We start from the raw sequence: 21217 nt of genomic DNA, 5'->3' as shown, positions 1-21217 counted from the left end.
GGTAAAGAACAGGCAGCATTGTCAATGATCTTTTGTTAAGAGCCAGGAAGAGAGGGGTGCAATTGCTCTGGTCCTCCCAGATGCTTTGATGGTTTCACCACTGATTGGGATATCCTTTTGATTTGGCTGCAGGGCAGGGGTTGGCAACCTGAAACAGCCAGAGCCATTTGGACCTGTTTCCCACAGAAAACATTGGGAGCCACAAAACTGTTCTCATGCCCGTTTCCTGAGCGCCCACAAAATTAGCATATGTACTTTGAATTAAAGGTTCTGTTTTATTCTGAAACTTTTCTTGGATTTATCCATGGTTGGCCCGCTGGGGGTCAAAAATAAATTGCATGCTGGCGGGTGTCGCACATTGGCGGTTCTGACATTTTGAGCAACAGGGAGTGGCAGGTTGCTGACACTGTAGGGTATAGACGTGGGGTGGGCAAGCACGCTGTTGTGATAGTTCTCCTTTCTGGGCAGATGGTTCAGATCAATGTTTACAGGAGGGGAGAGGTCCAACTGAGAACCCCTGTGGGGCCTGATAGATCACTCCTCTTTAACATCTATTTGAGGCCATGAGGCAATTGGGAAGGCTATCCATTAGTTTGGGGATAGGTATCATCAGTAAGCTGATAATACAGGTAGACCTTAAATTATGACAATTGAGCTCAAAATCAAGAGTTAAGTGAGCCATGCCCCATTTTATGATCATTCCCCACTGTTGTTAAGCAAATCTCTAGTTAACGGAATCATGTAGTTGTTAAGTGAATCTGACTCTCCCCCCCACCCCCCATTGACTCTGCTTCCCAGAAGCTCCCAAGGAAGGTTCCAAATGACAATCCTGGGAGCTCAGGACATTGCAACCATCGTAAATTCATGCCGGTTGCCAAGCACCCAAAGTTTGATCATGTGACTCCGAGGATGCCACAACAATCCTAAATGTGAACTACAGACATTCTGACTTATTGGAATCCCTTCATTGTATCAAGTGCTCTTTTGGGGGGGGGCATAACATTGTAGTCGCACAAGAGATGTCAATTGAACTAGAAGAACAGATACTGGTAGTCCTTATGACTACAATTGAGCTCAAAATTTCTGTTGTTAACTAAGTTAAGTTTGCCCTATTTTATGATCTTGCTTCAGTTGATAATTTGGTAACCCAGTGTTAAGTGAATTTAGCTTCCCTAGGAGGAGAAGCAACTTAGAACTAAGGAGAAATTTCCTGACAGAACAATTAATCAGTGGAACAAGTTGCCTCCAGAAGTTGTGGGTGTTCCAACACTGGAAGTTTTTAAGAAGAGTTTGGACAACCATTTGTCTGAAATGGTATAAGGTTCCTGCCTGAGCAGGCGGTTGGACTAGAGGATCTCCAAGGTCCCTTTCAACTCTGTTATTCTGTTATTTTCTGGTCTATTCTATTCTATATTAAAAACTTTTAAGAATACATTGAAGAAAGAAATGGATGAATGGGTGTTGTTGTCCATTGCTGTTTCTAAAGATCCTTTTAAAATGTGGAATTTCCCCTCTACATTTTAATGATATAATTTCCAATATTCCCAGTTTCTAATTCTTGAATTTAAGTAGTTGGTCCTGTATGGTGAGAAAGTGGACAGAGAGCGAAGATAAAGAGTATGGAAAGAAAGAGAATAATATATCACATCATACTATAGGAAAACTATTTTTAATAAAAACATGTAAAATAGATTATTAGAAAATGTGAGAATGGGCTTACTCAGTGTTAAAATTGGCTGGCGGCTTTGCAAGAGGTGAGTGAACAAACTCCTTTTTGCCAGACCCCTGTATAGTGTAAATGCTCTTTTTTTATTTCTGCCATGGGAAAGTTGATCATGCAAAGGAGAACATCAAAGGCTGTCTGAATGATCTTGACTGCTATCCCGTTGCACCCACAATCTCCCATCCCATTATCATCATCAACACAGAATTTCTCCAAGCTCATTTTTATTATGATGATTATTGGTGCAATTGATTGTGTATTCAGGATGTGCATTAAGGCAACAGTAGCATTATAGTAGAAAACTGGGCTTGGGCTGTATGCCCCCCCTCTCCCTCCAGAGAAAGAGGGAGAAATAACATCCGAGCAATTTTGTCTATGTTGAGAAATTGTTAGGAAAACGTCATCATGCTTTCCCTGGATCCTCTTTCAAGGTCACTGTCCGATTGAACACCAGCTGTAGGAGAAACAAGAAGCCATCAGTATCCTCTCCTCCATCTTCATGTCCATTTTAGAGAATGACCCTTCCTTCCTGTTCCTAAAACTTTGTAAACGGGGGTCAGCAACCTACAGCCCATGGGCCAAAATTGGTCTATAATCCATATCAATCTGCTCCATGGTCCCAAAAAGAAATGTACTGTAATCATCTGGCCCACAAGAATGAGGGAGAGATGGCTTCACTGGCTGCCTCAGTGTGGATGGAACAAGAGCCCTGCTTGGTACTGGTGGGAGCGAGCCATTAGGCCCAGGCAAAAAATGACAGTGGCAGCATAGTTTAAAACTGTAGAAATGATAGTAGATTTTAGGAGAAGCCCTCCTACACTACCACCACTCACAATACTAGACAACACAGTAGCAACAGTAGAGACCTTCAAGTTTCTAGGTTCTATCATATCTCAAGACTTAAAATGGACACCTAACATTAAAAACGTCATCAAAAAAGCACAAGAAAGAATGTTCTTCCTGTGCCAACTTATAAAGCTCAGGCTGCCCAAGGGGCTGCTTATAGTTTTACAGAGGAATTATTGAGTCTGTCATCTGCACCTCTATAACTGTCTGGTTTGGTTCTGCAACCAATTTCTGTTTTAAATTATATATTGTTATGCTTGCTGTTTTTTAAATTTTTGTCTGTATCCCCCTTCCTCGGTTCGAGTTGTGAGCCGCCCTGAGTCCCCTTCGGGGGGAAAGGGCGGCATATAAATATAATAAACTGAACTGAACTGAACTGAACCAATCAAGACAGACACAGACTTCAACGGATAATCAGAACTGTAGAAAAAACAATTGCTACCAATCTGCCTTCCTTTGAGGACCTGTATATTGCACAAGCCACAAAGAGGGGTGTGAAAATATCTACAGACCCCATGCATCTTGGACATAAACAGTTTAAACTTATACCCTCAAAATGATGCTACAGGGCACTGCACTGCCCTGTGTCTAGTTGTTCTAACTAGACACAAGGACAGTCCTCCCCCATGCCATCACTTTGCTAAACAACTAATTCCCACAACACTGTCAAACTATCTAAAAAGTCAGTATTACCATCATTATTCTCATCTTCCCTATTACCTATCTCCTTATGTTCTTATGATTATAACTTTGTTGCTTTTCACTATTGTATGTACACTGAGAGCTTATGCATCGGAAACAAATTCCTTGTGTGTCTAATCACACTTGGCCAATAAAGAATTCCAGTTCTAATTCTACTTCTAGTTTCTGGCTTCTACACAGAAGAAAGTTGCTTTATCAGAAAAGTCTCCTCCAACTCTTGCAACTTTGTGGAACCTACCTTTGCATTTGTGCTGTCAGGATCTAGTGAAAAGTACCCCAGCCGCTCAAATTGGAATTTGGTGAACGGCTTGGCTCCATATACAGACCGATCCACCAGAGCCTCTTCAATCACATGAAGGGAGTCCTGGAGTGGAAGGAAAAAGGAAGGCAATGCTGAAGTTAAAATAACTTCTTTTTCTTCACTGGCAGATTTGCTTAATGCTCCTCATCCCAACAAGTTAAAATCCACAACTTCTTCAAAGCCTTAACTCTTCATATCAAGATTCTGGCATGTCTTCACCAGTATTGGTGTGTCTGACTTCTCAAGAAATACACTTTAAGGGGGAGGAGCCAACGTCACAACGATACGGACGTGTGGTCTCGATGCTCCGAGACCGCAGCTGATACTTTTGCCGCTGGGTGGTCCAATCGGACCTAAACTGTCCCGCAGAGATGGTGAACAGGAAGAATACGTCTTGCTGATCTCAGGGACATCGCAAAGTCCCTGATCGATGCAAGAGAAGTTATTCAAGCTGGCGACAAAAAATCCAGCCAAGGCTGAAGAAGTTGGGGTGGCTCCAAAACGGAAGGATACAGAAAGAGAAAGTGTTTCCAGCTGGTGAGGAATTTTTACCGTTTTAAAAAGAGACTGCCTATAAAAAACTTAAAATTTAAATTGGAGAACAGAAGAAATAAGCAGCGGAATTAAATTTGGAATGGTTTTGGACAGTGGGTTATCTTACTTTTTAAATGCTATCTTCATGGATGGAATTTATGCAAGCCTTTTAAAACAAATGGATTAAGTTTTCTTCTTCTATTTTTTTATTATTCTTTGTAATCTATGGACCAAAATTCTCCTCTTTCATTATTGTGGGTGTTCTTCTAACTCATTCAAGAATCGGACATTTTTAACTTGAAATACAAAATAGATACAAAAAAACCCCAAAGAAAATTGCAACAAAATCACTGCTTCTCGTAGGCTGGAAGGTTTTTGTATTGGAAACGAAACTCTCTTGTTTTTCTCACTAATTATCCTGGCTTGACACTCCAAGGTCTTGCTGCTTATTTATAGAGAGTGATAAGAAGAAAAGCATACAGATGTCCCTTTGAAGTATATCTTTAACCAGAGAAAAGTGAAAATAAGAAGTTATTGTGAATCTATGCCTAATCCCATTAAGCTTCCAAGCTAGAGCAGCAGTGTTGGTTACCTAAAGATAATGGTACAATTTCAACAGCAGAAAGAAACTTTAAGTCTGCAAAATATATTCTCAGAAATACAGAAATTATCAAATACATATGAGAGGATAGAGAAGAAGCTGGAAGACGTAGAGCATCTAACAGCAAAATATGATGAAGAAGTTGAGGTTTATCAAGTGGAAAAAGTGGTGGTTAAAACCCTAAAAATTGAAGAGGAAAATGAATAAAGAAATTAAATTTGCTGATATTTATGGTGACTGGTTTGTTTCTGAAAATGGAAAGAGTGGAATACTGAAAGAGGAACTAAATGGAGGGGAAATCTACCCCAGATGGCAAGATACAAGAGAAGAAAAAATAAAAGAATTTATGGATTTAAAGAGAGAAATTTTATTAGCAGTATCATTGATAACACTACTGACAATCAAAGATAAGCTGATTAAGGAAACAGAAGAAGGGCATCGAAATTACATGAAAGATTTTATATAAGCAAGGAGTTGCTAAGAGGAGTCCATACAAAGTTGATTAAGGAGATGATTAAAGGACTGACCCCACAAATGGCAGAAGATTAAGGAGATGATTAAAGGACTGACCCCACAAATGGCAGAAGATATGAGATTGTTTTGCTACTGGAAAGATACAGGTTGATAGATGGAAGAGCACAATTTAAAACTAGTTAAACTTAGTGAAATTTAGTTACAATAGATATAGTTAAATAAATAATTGATAATGTTACTAATGTATACAATGTGTAGTGTTATGATAAGTAATAATTGGATATGAATATTGAATGGTACCAATTAAAGGAAGATTAGAAATTCTTTTGGATTATATATAAAGGTTAATAAAAAGAACTAAGATACAGTTAAAGTCTTGATTATTAGGAGGAAAATGTTATGATACAAGATATAGTTAAATAAAAGAGGGATAAGGATAACAACGTATATATAGGTATGGGTACAACATAAGGAAACTATATGTAAATTGTAAACAGTGATTTGGAAAGGAGGATTAGAAAATTTTTGTCATTAAATATTATGGATGTTTAGCAAGAATAGGACATAAGGATTCAGAATTAATGGAGATTTTAGAAATAGTAAATGAAATGCCAGTATGTAGTTATGTATTAAATCTTGGTATATTTTATGATGAAGGACGTTTAAACAATTATAGTCAAATGAAAATGGAGGTATGATGATGGTAATATGTATAAATATCTGAGTTAAAATACTTGAGTTAATATGAATTATGTTTGTTGACTGTGGAAGAGATACACTAAAGTCTTTTTGTAACCAACTGATACACTTTCTACAGTATGTAAAGAAGGATGTGTTGTGTTTGTTTTAAAAATTAATATTTTTAATTAAAAAAAAGAAATACACTTTAAATTAGGACGGGTGTAGGAGCAAGCAGACTCATTTTGATTAGCACACTCCAATTAATAAATATTTCCAAACTCTACGGTATAATCCTAGAATGGTTGCTGGCGCTCAGTAAGATTCGAATTGAATTTTTCTTCTCTTCTAATTGGAGCCTGCATTCTTTCGAATTTTCTTGAGTATTTTTTTTTTAATCAACTCTTTTCATTTCTACTTTTATACTTGAATCTTGTTTATTACAAACATAGATTCCCTTGTTTTAATTGTTGCAATGTTTTACTTTTTGAATGACAAAAATCATACTTCCTTAATTGCAGTTTATTATCTTCTTTGCACTGAGGAAAAGCAATCTAGCTTTAATTTAAGTCTGCCCATTCTAGTCCCATGTGTTAACAATTGTTCTTGGCCCAGAACTCACAGGATTGATGTCACTCAGGAACCCTCCTGGCACTTCTGTGGAGTCTTCTGGATTCTTATGCAGGAACCTGTTAGTCAAAAAGTTAGATCACTATTAGTATGGAATTAGGAAAAGAGAGTCAGTTTAATGGTGAAGGAATTAGGCTAGAAACCAAGATACTGTGAGTTCGCTTTAGCTATGAAAGCCAACTGGGTGACTTTGGGCTAGTCATTCTTTCTCAGTCCAACCCATCTCATAGGGTGGTTGTTGTGGAAAAAATAGGAGGAGGAATGTGTGTTGGATATGTTCACCCATCTAATTTGTAAAAATAATAAAGGCAATATACAAATAAATAAAAATAAAACTTTTTTTTTAAAAAAGAGACTTCTAAGCAACTACTTCTTGCATGTGACAATCCTAAGCTTCCGGAGAACAACTGGGAAATATATGTAGTTAATTTGGGAAAGAGAAAGACCCAAATTCAGACAGAGAAAAGTTAACTGCTGCGTCATTAGAATCTTCAAGGGCAGAATTCAGATAGAATTTGTAGACCATAAGGAAGAGGCTAATATGATGTCTCCCCCCCCCCCCCCCCCGGGCAAAAAAAGAACAATTTAACAATCCTCTACTGTAATACTCACAGCTGCTCATACTGGCGAACCTCACACACAAGAGGATTTGACACCCAGTGGATAAAGGCCTTGGGCTTCTCTGCTGCTTCTGACTTCGTGCAAGTCACTTCTACCTCTTTGACCTGTCCATTGGTATCCTGGGCATAAATATAGAAGTTGTGATATTCTTGTTTTCATCTCGGGCTTCACAATCTCTCTTCCCCTATGCCAGGTAGGTGTGTGTGTGTGTGTGTGTGTGTGTGTGTGTGTGTGTGTGTGAAACAATGTCCCTTTTATGACTTGTGGTCTTCAACTCCCAGAATTCCATGCTGGCTCAGGAATTCTGGGAGTTGAAGTCCACAAGTCAGGAAGAGGTCATCATTCCCTACCTCTGCCCTATGCCTTTGCTACATAGCCCTTAAAACCTGGCTGTCCCGACAAGCCTGGGGCTAAGATCTCAACCCCACCCGAATAGTATGACTGTTGCGTTTTTTTTAACGATGTACTGTTTTATGTGTGTATTTTTGTCTTGTACTCCCCTCCCCCTTGGATTGTGAGCCGCCCTGAGTCCCCCCAGGGAAAAGGGCGGCATATAAATAAAGTAATCCTAAAGTAATCCTAAATCATTCAGCTCTACCTGTTTTTACTCTGATGCAGAAGTTACATTTCTTGACTTTATTCAGCCATTTATCTACCGTTCGGCGTTCTCCTTGTTACCGTATTTCATTTACTATCTGGCAAAAGTCGTTACGGGTAGTCCTCACCTTACTCATTCATTTTAACAATCGTTCGAATGTACTACAGCTGGGAAAAAGCGGCCTAAGGCCTGAACGCACATTTATGACTGTCACACCACCACCCCTGTAGTCACACGATTGTATTTTGGGCACTTGACAACCAGCTCACATTTACAATTGGTTGCAGGGTCCTGACATAGCGTGATCACCAATTACCTTTTTTGCTACCATAATTTCCGGCAAAAATCACTTAACAACTGCATGATTCACTTAATATCATGGTGATTTACTTAAGAATCACCGTAAAAATTGCCATAAAATCGGGTCCATCTTGACTTATATCCTCATCGCCTTATCTTGGAAATTTCAGTGCCAATTGTGGTTATAAGTTGAGGACTATCTGTATTTCCCCCTTGTTCCACATTTCTCCCCAAGGCAACATTTTGTTCTTTGGAATCGCAGAAAAAGAACTCTGGTGGCTAATTTCAGGATTTCCCCCCAAATTACTTGGGAGGTCACCTGACACACATGAAAATTACTGCTTGACTTGAAGCATCCTTTCTGACACAGAACAAATGAAATAGATTTAGGACCACCATCATTAAATCCCAATCATCACATCAGGAATATCTGAGTAAAAAGAGGATGTTCTACAGAAATTATAAACTCGGCCTCAACAGTATTTCATTTATTACACTGCAGTTACCATCGAAAAAGCCCTACTATTTTCCTTGAAATAATGTATTAAAAGGTAAAGGTTCCCCTTGCACATATGTGCTAGTCATTCCCGACTCTAGGGGGCAGTGTTCATCTCCATTTCACAGCTGAAGAGCCAGCGCTGTCTGAAGACGTCTCCAAGGTCATGTGGCCGGCATGACTAAACGCCGAAGATCCCTATTTTTCTACTTGCATTTTTACATGCTTTCGAACTGCTAGGTTGGCTGCTACGTAGGCAAAAGCTGGGACAAGTAACGGGAGCTCATTCCGTTACATTGCGGCTAGGGATTCGAACCACCAAACTTTCTGATTAACAAGCTCAGCATCTTAGCCACTGAGCCACTGTGTCATTATTATGTACATAATACATAATAATGTATTATGTAAGATCTTTTTATGTATTTGAGAAAGCAGTGGCAACATCCGTTTTCTTTTTTCTTAAACTCAGAGGCAAAATATTCAGCTGAAGGAAGGAACATGGAACACAACGCAAGTGAGGAGCCTCTCCAGAATTGTAACCATCTAGAGTTGTCATTATTCAATAGCCCCTCAAGCCCTGCAAATGAATACTCTCCTTTTAGTACAACAACGGGAATTTTCACTGACTCTAATTATTAATATTGTTGGGCATTAATAATGTGCCAATGTATGCACAAATGTATTTATTTCACAGATTTAAGCTGCCCAACTCTAGAATTATTCTAAACAGTTTGCATTTAAATTAGACAAACAATACAGGTAATCCTTAATGGAGACATGCCCATTATGGTCATAACTGATGACAGTCATAAAGTAGATCATAATGTGACCAACCCGATTTGATAAACTTTTTGTGGCAGTCATTACACCTATCACCATGGTTGTTAACTCGTGGTCATTAAGTGAATGCCAAGGTCGTTAAGAGAATTAATTATTCATTATGAGGTGTTTTGCCAAAAACTGGAAGTAAGTGCTGGTTTTCAGCAAAAACATTATAAATTGGGATCATGTAATAGCAGGACGTTGCGAATGGCGGTAAATGCAGGCTGGTTATTCAGCAGCTAAAATGTAGTCATGTGACCAAAAGAGTGGGGATGGGGAAAAGGTCATAATTACCTTTGGGGGAAGGGGTCCATCATTACTTTGAACAGCCATTAAACGATTGGTCAAGAATTACCTGTAAAAAGCATCTAAGCATCCAGAAACCCATACATTAGGCAACCAGGCTTAGTTTATGTCATTCACATGGATACGAGCCGCGTATGGCGCAGTGGTTAGAGTGCAGTACTGCAGGCTACTTCTGCTGATCACTGGCTGCCAGCAGTTTGGCAGATCAAATCTCACCAGGCTCAAGGTTGACTCATCCTTCCATCCTTCCAAGGTGGATATAGTGAGGGCCCCATATTGTTAGGGGGCAATAGGCTGATTCTATAAACCACTTAGAGAGGGCTGCAAAGCACTGTGAAGTGGTATATAAGTCTAAGTGCTATTGCTATATGCACCCTCTGATCCATTAATGGCCTTCAGGTCAGGAAAAACTGACCACTCTGTCCTAGTCTACAGAAATGGAACTGGTGGTCTCTTAGAAGATGCTGTGATCTCTACTCACCTTAATGATATTCTGAACAGCAATGACGTAGCCAGTGTGCCTCAAACCCACTGGCTGGCCCAGTGCTAACCGCTTGTAGCCTTTATCTGGAACCTGTCAGAGAGAAAATATGAACATCAGCAAGGATCAAATGAAGATCCCTGGGCCAGAAGAAAGCCTCCCAGTTCACTTCAATTACTCAGGGGACAGAGGATGGTTTAACCATGTGATGGTGAACTTTTCGGCACCGAGTGTCCAAACCAGAACACGCATTCCAGGGTGCCGGAAACTCAAAAGACCAGCTGGCTGGTGCGCATGCATGTGCCGGCCACCTGTTCTTTGGGTTTCCGGCACGCGCTTGCGCATGTGCCAGCTGGTCTTCGGGTTTCTGGGACTCTGGCACATGTGAAGATCAGTTGGCCAGTGCACATGCATGTGCTGGAAACCAGAAAAGCAGCAGGCAATGGCACACGTGCCCACAGATAGGGCTCTGCATGCCACCTCTGGCAAACGTGCCATAGGTTCGCCATCACTGGTTTAACCAGTTCAACCACCAGCTGTGGTTATTTCTGATAGCAACTGATGGAAGTGAATACGGTTAATATGATGGCAGAATAACTGGATGTTCCCTTAGCATGATTAAGAATTTATACAAGTCTGTACTCCAGCTAATACAGCATGCAGTTGTCTCCAGTTTCAAAGGTAGACAGATGCATTGATATCGTGGTTTTTTTTCTTTTTGAATGGAAGTTAGAAAGAATGGTGGGAGGGAGATTTCTAGAGAAAGAAGCCTAAAAGGGAAGGGAGTGAGAAAATGGGGGAGGCCTCTTTTTAAATATGTTCTTATACTAAAGTCACATCCATAAAGTAGGTGCCAAGCCACTTTCAAAATAACAGGCTGCAAGACCCCAATTTATTTGGCAGCTCATTAACAGTGTGGCATGAGGGCCTCAACAGAGTTGTGTTTGACCTCGGGGGGGGGGAGGGGTGGTGAGTGGGTCGGGGGGGGGAGAAATGTGGCCAGGGTGGGCATGACCAGCTTAATGTAACTTGTGTTGGGGGGTGCTTGTGGTGGTTTGAGCACTCTGCCAGAGAAAACAGGCTCCCAAGCTCCATTTTCAGCTGGCCCCTCCTGATCTCCATTTTCGCTGTCAGAGGCACCGTGGGTTGGTCATTCGCTGTTTACAGGGAGCCCCATGAGCCAGTTCTAAGCACTCTTGAGTTTGAAACATCTAGTCTAGAATGACTTTGGGAGAAGAAAACCCAAAGAAGCTACAGTATATTCAGCAGGCTTTTTTTGTTGTGGTTACATGCATAACCATATATGCACATATAACCATTGTGGCTATTTTTGTTGTGGTTATATGTATACTTCTCACTAAAAGGCAAACAAACAAACAAATAAACAATTAAACAAATAAATAAATGTGAGAATAAGTTGAGTCAGAGCAGTTAGACAATAGAAGTGATTTCCCAGGAGACTTAAAAGCAGAACCATCTGTTGAAGATGCTCTAGATCTAAAACCTTGCGTCAAGCAGGAAGCAGTCCAACAAGGCTTCTTAGAACTCTTTGATCCTGTCATTCAAATAATAATCTTGCTGTTCTGGCATCATAAACACAATCACGAGTCTCTTTCAAATATCTGAAAACGGAAACCCGCCAGGGCCAGAACCAAGTACACTGCAAATTGTAAGAGCCAGCGTTTCATCAAGGAGAAATGAATTAATCCGCAGTGCGGGCATGGCTCTTATCCAGGTAACAATATCAGGCAAGAAACAACAAAGGGGATGGCAAACAGCAGATCTATGGCTTTTTAGACGTTCTTCAGAATGCAGAAGGGGCTGTGTGTGCTAGTACTGTCCCCCTGCATTCTCCAAGCATCCCCCTCCTTACACACCATTTCGGTCTTTGAGATCAGAATGAAATTCTACTCATGTCCCTCATTTAAACTGTGTCTGTGGTTATGTGGGAAGCACTACTTTTATTCAGCCGAACGCCAGTTGAAATTCCTTTGAGGCTCTGCTGCTTAAACAGGGTAAGATTTATAAAATGAAAGCACACAGATGAGGGCATTTAAGTGGAGTCGTCTCTCCTTTGAGTCCTTAGGACAGTGATAGCTAACCTTTATGTCATTGTGTGCCGACCTGTGTGCCGGAAATGGCATTCAGAACCATCCCATCTGGAACGCGGACTTGCTTGTCTTCGTGCACGCAAGAGCCCCAAAACCTGGAAGAGCAGTGTTCCAGAGCACATGTGCACAGTGGCACCCAAACTTCTGGTTTCCAGCATGGATGCACGCCCGACGAACAGCTGGCTGTCACGCATGCATGCAATGGAAACCCAGACGTTCAGGTACTGGCGTGTGCATGTGTGATGGCCAGCCGGCTGGTGTGCATGCATGCACAGGAACATGAGCCAGCGAGGCCACACGTCCCAGGTGAAATGTCTCTATGTGCCACTTCCGGCACGCATGTCATAGGTTCACCAACACGGCCATAGAAGCTCCAAGAATGCCTGCATGAAAAGGGCTTCAGAGGCTATGAATAAGCTGTGAATGATGACTATTTAAAATACACATTTTTTTTTAGCTTTCAGGTGGCATGTGAAGAGCCATTCTTAAAAAAGGAGTGGATAAGATATGGACTTAGACAGGATCAAAGTAAGCCACTGATCAAATCCAACTTCTAGCCAAGTAATGGGTGCTGAGCTGGTGAACATGCCTTCCATTTTGCCGTAGCTCGCCGTTCCCAATTCTAAATTAAAAACAAACATCCTCCTCTTCCATAACTTGTAGTGTCTTTCTATTGGGCTCACCTCTCGGAAGTCACTTTGCTCAATGTAGAGGGTTGGCTGGAATGGGACTTCATGGAAGCCTTTGGTCTCGTCAGCAGGGAAATTGGGCACACGGATGATTATGTTCTAGCAGGAAGACAGAAGCACTCCAGTGAGTTCCATAGCCATGAAGGTTAAACCCCAGACCCCCACACCCACCCAAGAGGCAAGCAGGATAGATCTTTTGTTTTATCCACGCCATCCCACCCCATCGGATCAGTTTGGCTTACTTTGTGTGGTGCTGGAAAATTAGTGATGGTCACCCGTAGTGGTTCCAGGACAGCCATGACACGAGGCGCCTGCTCGTTCAGCACTTCCCGTACACAAGCTTCCAGCATATGAGGCTCCATGGTGCACTGGGCAACCGTTACACCCACCTGTTGGGAAGGCGGAGTCAGCCAAAGAAGCTTCAGGAGTGTTATGTTAGCTTCAGGAAATGTACCAACAAGCAGCTTGGAGGAGGTTTCCAGGAGCTACATTCGCAACATGTTCTTGTCATGTGTTGCTGTGGAGTATCCCCTTTGCCCTTGCTTAAGGATAATTGGGAAGAGGACATTAAGATTGAAGCGGACAAGGAGAGATCCAGTGTCAGACAAAACTGTTTTTAGAAATCTGCTGTGGCCCGCCAGCAGCTAGCAGATCTGGTGGCAGACTCAGACAGTGAGAGGCAGGGGGGGGGACATGGGCCAGTGCTGGAGTCTGGGGAAGGCTCTGATGAGGGCTTTGCATCAGAGGCAGAGAGGGGGCCAGGGCCGTCCGACAGTTATCAGCTGCCTTCGGAGGCGGAAATCAGTGAGGCAGAAGAACAGCTGGAGCCTGTTCCTGATGTGTGCATGTGCAGAGCTGCCAGGAGAAAAGAACAGCTAAGGAACAAGGGCCAACTCAGGAGTAAAGGCACAGGTAGACAGGCCCCTCCCATAGGGGAATAAAGAGGAGTGAAAGGGGAGGGGAGTTTGCAGGAGACAATTTGTTCATTTAATTAGTGTGAAGATTTGTTCGTGACTCTCAGAGACTCCTTGCCAAGAATTTTCTTGTACAGCATTGCGTTTGGAAGATATCAGCCTAGCAGCTCTCCAAGCCTGATAAGGTCTGTGGTTGTACCTTCACCCTTGAAAGACTGTTTGCTGGGACTGGGACTTTGCTGGATGTGAATGAGAGGAATTCACATTAGCTTAATAAAAAGGGGCTTTTGTCGGGACAAGGAGTCTGCTTCATGATTTTGTGAAGCCTGGGTCAGAACAAAATCCAAAGCAGATGTTGTCCGATTTCAAGCTGGAAACGGCACGCCCAAATTCCCATTGTTTTAAAACGGTGAGAGAAAAAGGCCTAGGATTTAGTCATGGAAACAGATGTATCTCGAAACAGCCTTATTTCCAAGCTCTTCGGGTGGGGAGAATTTGTAAGTAGATATGGCTTTTATTTTCTCTGCAATAAAGTAACTAATCTGTCTGTATCATATCATATCTGTCTGCTGGAAGTAAGTTCCCGAGTATGTGATTCAGTGTCTGGAGAGTCAACATTTATGACTGAGGCTGACAGAAGTGGAATAGAGAAAGAAAGAAAGAAAAATTGCCCCTTGGGGTTGCTTAGTAACTTTCAACTGTATTAATCAGTTCCAAATTCTAAGGCGAGTGTTGTTTTTTTCCTCTCTCTCTGCCTCCCTCCCTTTTTCTAGGATCACACTGCCTTGGACAATTGTTCCTAACCTAGTATCATTGGCTATGATGGCCATAGTTGAAGAAACAATATTCTAGAACAGTGATGGCTAATCTTTTTGTTGTCATATACCAAAAGTTTGTGTGTGCGTGCCCACACCCATAATACAATGCACACACGGTGTTTTGGGCCTAGCAGGCTTCCCTAAAGCCTCCGTCAACCAAAAACAGTGCCCCAGGGGCAACACGCACTGCCCCACCTCGCTCTCCTGCCCATGCGTGTGAAACACCCCCCCCAGCACCTATGCGTGCGCATCTCCCGCATGTGCCCCACCCCCTGCACATGCATAGCAGAGACCCGAAAATCAGCTGGCTGGCAGGAGGAGCGCAGTGGAGCTGAGCTGGGGTGAGGGTTCGCATGCCTGCACTCCGAGTGCCACCTGTGGCACAAGTGCCTTAGGTTCCCCATCACGGTTCTAGAAGATCTGGCATGCGCTAGTTGGAAAAGGCTGTCTATAGAAAGAATTTTTTGAAGGTCATAAGCTGGGGATGTGGGCATGGACATCTCTTCCCTCTTTTCTTCTCCAAGTAGGACACTCAGAAGTGGCACACAGTTCTATTATCAGAAGAAATTTCTCTTCAATTCAGACTGGCTACTTGAAGAAGAATCTAGAAATCAGATTACAGAATGCCCTCCCTGCCCCCCCCCCCGCCCCCGTTCCAATGCCATCCATTTTTGTGACATCTAAAAGTAGGAACATTTTTCAATGCATCCTGCTGTTCCCACTGTTTCCCAGTGCAACTGGGTTCCTAGAAGTCAATTAAAGAAGGGGCCGACAAAAGACAAATATGCTAAATATTATCACTGATGACGTAGTTGTGGGTCTTCAAGAACTCAATCAAGCAGTTAGGGATCGATCATCCAGGTTGAAACAATGTCCATTAAATCAAGAGGCAAATGAATTGAGTTCATGAAGCCAATGTACAAGTGAACTGTAAGGATTGAGATCAGGGTCTCTCTCTGTGTTAATATCCCAGCCCACAGTTAAGACACCTGACAGACCACTGGCTGAACATAGGATCTTTACCTTTGCACAGAAGTTGTTGATCGCCTCCGGTGGAAAGCCTCGGCGGCGAAGAGCAGTCAAAGTAAAAAGTCTTGGGTCATCCCAGTCCCTGGAATGCCAACAAGCAACAAATGTAATGACTGAACCTTCTTAATTCTGCTGAACTCTGCCCTCACCAAAACACACCCAAACACAATCAAACCCTCCCTCTCACCTGACAGCCCCTGCCTCAACCAGGCGGATGATTTTACGTTTCGAGACCACCGTGTAAACGAGATTGAGGCGTCCGTATTCCCACTGCACTGGGCAGTACACATCCAAGGCATTGCAGAGCCAGAAATAGGAAGAACGTCTAACAGGAAAGAGGAAAATGACTTATATAAGAGGTCACATCCAAGAAGTAGGATTGATTCCATTTTCAGGCTAACGTGAGCTATGAAATTTTGTGATTTTCAGTCTTATGAATTTTGTCCGGGCTTCTATGGTACCGACACTTCCCCGGTTAAGAAAATCAGCTTCTACTTACTGTCTACCTACCTACTCGGACAGGCTGGTGGATAGCGCTGTCCTTCCTTGAGCCAATGAACTGCTGAAGCTACGCAAAGTTTTTACAAACTGCTGAAGCCATGCATATTTAATATGCAGCCTGTTTTCAGTGGTTCGTGGAAACATTGAGTAATTTGTTGGCTCGAGGGAAGAGAACATCGTCCACCATTTTTAGTAATTGGCACTGCATTCGTATTTACAAGTTCCAACTTACATACAAATCTGAGTTGAAGAGAGTTAGGATTGGAACTCATTCTTAACCTGGGGACTGTCTGCATATGTTTTCAAGTAAGAGATCTTTGTTTTGAGGGGCCCAGGAGCAAGAACCCAAATGACCGAAGTTGAGACCTAGACAATTGTTTAAGGTTCATTAAAACTAAGAAATAGAATTCTCTGGATAAGAAACATTAAATGGTAAATTCTGCTTATGTTCAGGGAACTCAAAGATTCTATATACATAAGTGGAAACCTCCTAAACCTTTGGCAGTACTTCTGTCTATAGGACAGTGATGGCTATTCTTTTTTTAAAGGGGGTGCCAAAACTGGGTGCGTGCCTACCCCTTTGCGCATGCTTGAGAGACCTCCACACAGGGGGGAATTTTCACCCTCTCCAGGCTCTGGAGGCTTTCCTGAAGCCTGAGGAGGGCGAAAACAGCCTCCCCTGGCCCTCCCACAAGTGGCACGCAGAGCCATATTTGCTGGCAAGGCAGCCCTCGGCAGCTCTCAGCTCTGGCGCGCATGCACGTGCTGGCCAGCTGATTTTCAGCCTTCCGGAAGGCTGGGGAAGGCTATTTTCACCCTCCCTAGGCTTCAGGAAAGCTTCCGCAGCCTGGGGAGAGCAAAAAACAGGCCCAATGGGCCAACCGGAAGTTCATTCCCAAACTTCCAGTTGGGATGTTGGGCCTGTTTTTCACCCTCTCTAGGCTCCGGAGGCTTTCCTGAAGCCCAGGGAGGGTGAAAACAGCCTCCCCCAGCCCTCCAGAAGGTTGAAAATCAGCTGGCCAGGGGGCGCATGCACGCCGGAGCTGAAGGCTGCCTTGCCAGCAAATATGGCTTGGCGTTCCACCGGTTCACCCTCACGGCTATAGGAAAAGGCAGGAAAGAAGAGAAGTGACTGATGGACCACAACTCTTTTCGTCCTTCCCCATGAGCCATGCTACCATCTGATAGAAGATGAACAATATTTGAAGGGAATTAGATTCCCCCAACCTCGAGATAAGGGACCCTTTCAAAGAGCATAGTCTTACCTGGCTTGAAACTCTTTGGTGCAGAGTGAGTGAGTAATGTTCTCCAGTGAGTCACAAAGGCAATGTGTATAGTCATAGGTAGGATAAATGCACCTGTGAAGCCAGAGAAAACCAAAAGCTCACTTCCAAAGCTCTCAGGGGCTTCCGCAAAACAATCATCAGATCCTCCTAGGAATACTTCTGTAGCATTGTTGGTCATTGCAGATCGTCCTTGACTGGCAACCATTCATTTAGTGACCATTCAAAGTTACAACACAACAGTTACTTATGACTGTTTTTCACACTTACGACCTTTGCAAGCATCCCCACAGTCACGCGATCAAAATTCAGGAGTTTGGCAACTGGTTCCTACTTATGACGGTTGCACTGTCCCAGGGTGACGTCATCACCTTTTGCAGCCTTCTGACAAGCAAAGTCAGTGGGGAAGCCAGATTGACTTAACAACTGTAATTTACCAACTGCAGTGATTCACTTAACAACTGTGGCAAGAAAGGTTGTAAAATGGGGCAAAACCCAATTAACAACACTTAACAATGTAAAATTTTAGCTCAACTGTGGTTGTAATTTGAGGACTACCTGCATTATCCTTAAAATGCTTTCATAGCACTTTCCTTTCTACAATTTTAACTTAATTTTTTATGTGCAAAAATTGTACTTATCCTGGAAGTGGTGGGAGGCAATGCTCCCATCAGAGGAATCCCAAAGATGTTGGGAGCAGCAGGCAACTTGTTCCGCAAATTCCAGACTCCAGCAATAACACCAAAGGCTTAGTACCTCTGAAGCCGGAGCCCAAGATTAAGCACTGGAGCAGATCCAACCCAATGAGAACAAGGACAACTACCTCACTTTGCTAGTCAGAAAGAAAACTTCCACACTATCCAATCCCAGTCCCAAAAATGACCACACTAGACATCTATCCCCACATACCATTTGTCACCACTGCGGTGGTGTGGTGTATATTTAATGCGATAAGCAACAGGGTCCATTTTTCCATCCTCCATCACCATCTTCATGCGCAACGTGGCCTCTCCCTCTCCAAACTTTCCTTTGCGCATGTCCTGAAGAAGCATAACACATACCAGAGTTTCAAATCACTCAAGACAGGAAAACCTCTTATAGAGCGGTATCGCGATGATCTAGAGAATCATCTTCTCTAGAAGCAGCTATGATAGACAGGTGTCTAAAGAGGGTGGCAAAAGGTGGCACAAAACAGGAGGTTGGGCAAAATATTTTATATTTTAGCTTTTATTTTTTTTAAAAAGTACAATCATAGCCCCACCCAGAATTATCCTGTGGTAGGATGGATGGATGGATGGATGGATGGATGGATGGATGGATGGATGGATAGATAGATAGATAAACTAATTTGTCATCAAATGTCAGTGTTGTGTTCTCGAAAGATTCTGAGGACCACCAAAACTGAATGCTCCAGACACCTCACAGGCTATAATTTCTCTGATCTGATCAGTGTAATCAACTTCCAAAATATACACCACCCTGTGAATAGAATCAGTATCATGCAACCAAAATGAATGTAAGTTGATATATTTGATTGCAGTGCTAGAAAGTGATGCTTCAAAGAATATGACACTTTGGGGCAAGGAAAGAGGACTGGCAGAAGGACACATGAAAAAAGGGGGCCACTAAAAATACCAGGGCAGTAAATACGATCACAGAAAGGAGAAAAGAACATGTGTACATAACAATGCTATTGATTTCTGAAAGCCCTTCTACATTTTTTTTCGGAGACTTCATCAGATAGTACAGGATAATGGTTGTGAAAAATAGTTGTGCAGCAGCGTTCCTTCAAATATCGTAGCTCCAAATTGTGAAGATTCCCCAACTAAGAGCCAGTTTGGTCTGGTAGTTAAGGAACCAAGCTACAAACCAGGAGACCAAGAGTTCTAATCCTGACTTAGGCATGAAAGTTGACAGGGTGACTTTGGGCCAATCACTAGGAGACTGAGTTCTTAGGCATTAGCCTTAGCCTTAGGCCTGAAAGCCTGCTGAGTGATTTTCAGCCAGTCCTTCCCTCTTAGCACAACTCACCTAACAGAGGTGTTGTTGTGTGGAAAATAGAAGAATAAGTATATTCGCTATCTTGAGTTTATAAAAAATAAAAATAAAGAGATAATAAATAAACAGGACGGTCAGAAACAGGAGATGATAAAACATGAAAAACAAAGAAGTTGATAACCCAGCTCTAAGTAACTCCTGCAAACATATTGACCCGTCTTAAGACTCATTCTGAGAAGCCCTGGACATTCAGGACCCTGGGTTTAGAATAACAGGGTTGGAAGCAGTGGTGGGATTCAAATTTTTTTACTACTAGTTCTGTGGGCATGGCTTGGTGGGCATGACAGGGGAAGGCTACTGGAAAAAAATCCATTCCCTCCCGATCAGCTGGGACTCTGGAGGCAGAGAATAGATTGGGGCAGGGCCAGCCAGCGGTGTTATTTACTGGTTCTCCAAACTACTCAAAATTCCCGCTACCGGTTCTCCAGAACTAGTCAGAACCTGCTGAATACCACCTCTGGTTGGGAGGGACCTTGTAGGTCATCTAGTTCAACCCTCTGCTCAAGCAGGAGACCCATGCTTTTTCTTGATGGACAGGCCATCTTAGTGGATGCACACACTGTACCTCAAAAAGAAAGAGAGACTCTTCAATCGGCCGGTCTCGCCATGGAGAAGGGGGTGGATTGTGTCCTTTGATTTCTTCCACCTTCTGGTGGCAAACATAAGCATGGCCTCTGGGAAGGAGGAAAAAAGACATCAACTACAGAGACAAGGAGTATGATCTGGGCAGTAAGGAAGGACCATGCATTACAGTAAGACTTTCCATAATCCCCTCTGTAAAAAAAAAAGGGAAGATTAGAACAAAGGACACTTTGGGGGAGTACATGGACAAATTAGATGGGCAATTTTCCAGCATTTTTATGCTACTTGGGCCTCCTCACCTTCTAACGAGATCCACTGCCAAGGCATACAACTCATCAAAGTAGTCAGAAGCATGCGTCACTGCATACGGAGTGTATCCTAAAGGAAAACAATACTAAAATGTGATAAGGCCTTGTTTGATCAGTCACATTATAATAGAAAAGGCAAATTCAAGGCTTTTCAAGAAATTGCTATCCCCCCCCCCCAAAAAAAAAGACTCCCATGAAAACGCCACCAATACAAAAGTAGCCACCCTCAATTACTGCACATAAGCCTGAAAGCCTGGTGTAAAACAGGGGTAGGGAACTATGGCCCTTTTATGACTTGTGTGGACTTCAACTCTCAGAATTCCTGAGCCAGCATAGGGCCATAGTTCCCTACTTCCGGTGTAAAGTATGGCAGCCTTCCACAGCCTCTGGAAAAGCCAAGAGGTTTTTTGTCAGAGTGTGCACAGTGTGACTACTATTTTGAAACAACCCAGGAACAAAATACAGTACACAAAGCATACACATACACACACACACACACAGCAAAGCCAGGCAATCAATCAATATTCAACCATAACACAGAAGCACACACGGAGAGAGTAACCGCCCTCCCAGGGCCTCTCTTTATATAGATAGCTTCTTAAAGTGGCAGTAACCCTGCTGACTCATTCTAATTTCATCATCTCAGTTTACAGCTTTACAGCAGCTGGTCCACTATTAAATCAACATTACCTTAACACTCCTCCCATTTAAAGCTGCTGAATGCTTTAACATATTCAGGATGCTTTCTTTTTTCATTATATCCTTGTCTCCTGCTTCAGTTCCTACTCTCATTGCTACAAACACTACTAGT

At 42.6% G+C, this 21217-nt stretch overlaps 1 protein-coding gene across 1 annotated transcript in view; it reads right to left on the bottom strand.

Annotated features, from left to right (window-relative positions):
* Positions 1-1930: 1930 nt before the first annotated feature.
* The window catches only part of QARS1 (glutaminyl-tRNA synthetase 1), a 38630-nt gene continuing 19343 nt past the window's right edge, over positions 1931-21217 (bottom strand). Inside the window, exons 12-24 of the mRNA XM_087708719.1 lie at positions 20398-20476; positions 20082-20190; positions 18368-18498; positions 17441-17533; positions 15862-15999; positions 15669-15756; positions 13156-13302; positions 12908-13012; positions 10114-10206; positions 7102-7229; positions 6482-6548; positions 3510-3635; positions 1931-2177 (exon numbers count right to left, since the gene is read on the bottom strand). Coding sequence (XP_087564845.1) covers positions 2127-2177; positions 3510-3635; positions 6482-6548; positions 7102-7229; positions 10114-10206; positions 12908-13012; positions 13156-13302; positions 15669-15756; positions 15862-15999; positions 17441-17533; positions 18368-18498; positions 20082-20190; positions 20398-20476 — 1355 coding nt within the window. The 3' untranslated portion in view covers positions 1931-2126. The remainder of the gene's footprint in view (positions 2178-3509; positions 3636-6481; positions 6549-7101; positions 7230-10113; positions 10207-12907; positions 13013-13155; positions 13303-15668; positions 15757-15861; positions 16000-17440; positions 17534-18367; positions 18499-20081; positions 20191-20397; positions 20477-21217) is intronic.

This window comes from Thamnophis sirtalis, unplaced genomic scaffold (assembly GCF_051295495.1).
Source record: "Thamnophis sirtalis isolate CommonGarterSnake01/CBP01778 unplaced genomic scaffold, rThaSir2_p1.2 scaffold_3, whole genome shotgun sequence".
NCBI lineage: Eukaryota > Metazoa > Chordata > Lepidosauria > Squamata > Natricidae > Thamnophis > Thamnophis sirtalis.
This window is presented reverse-complemented; position numbering and strand designations above follow the sequence as displayed.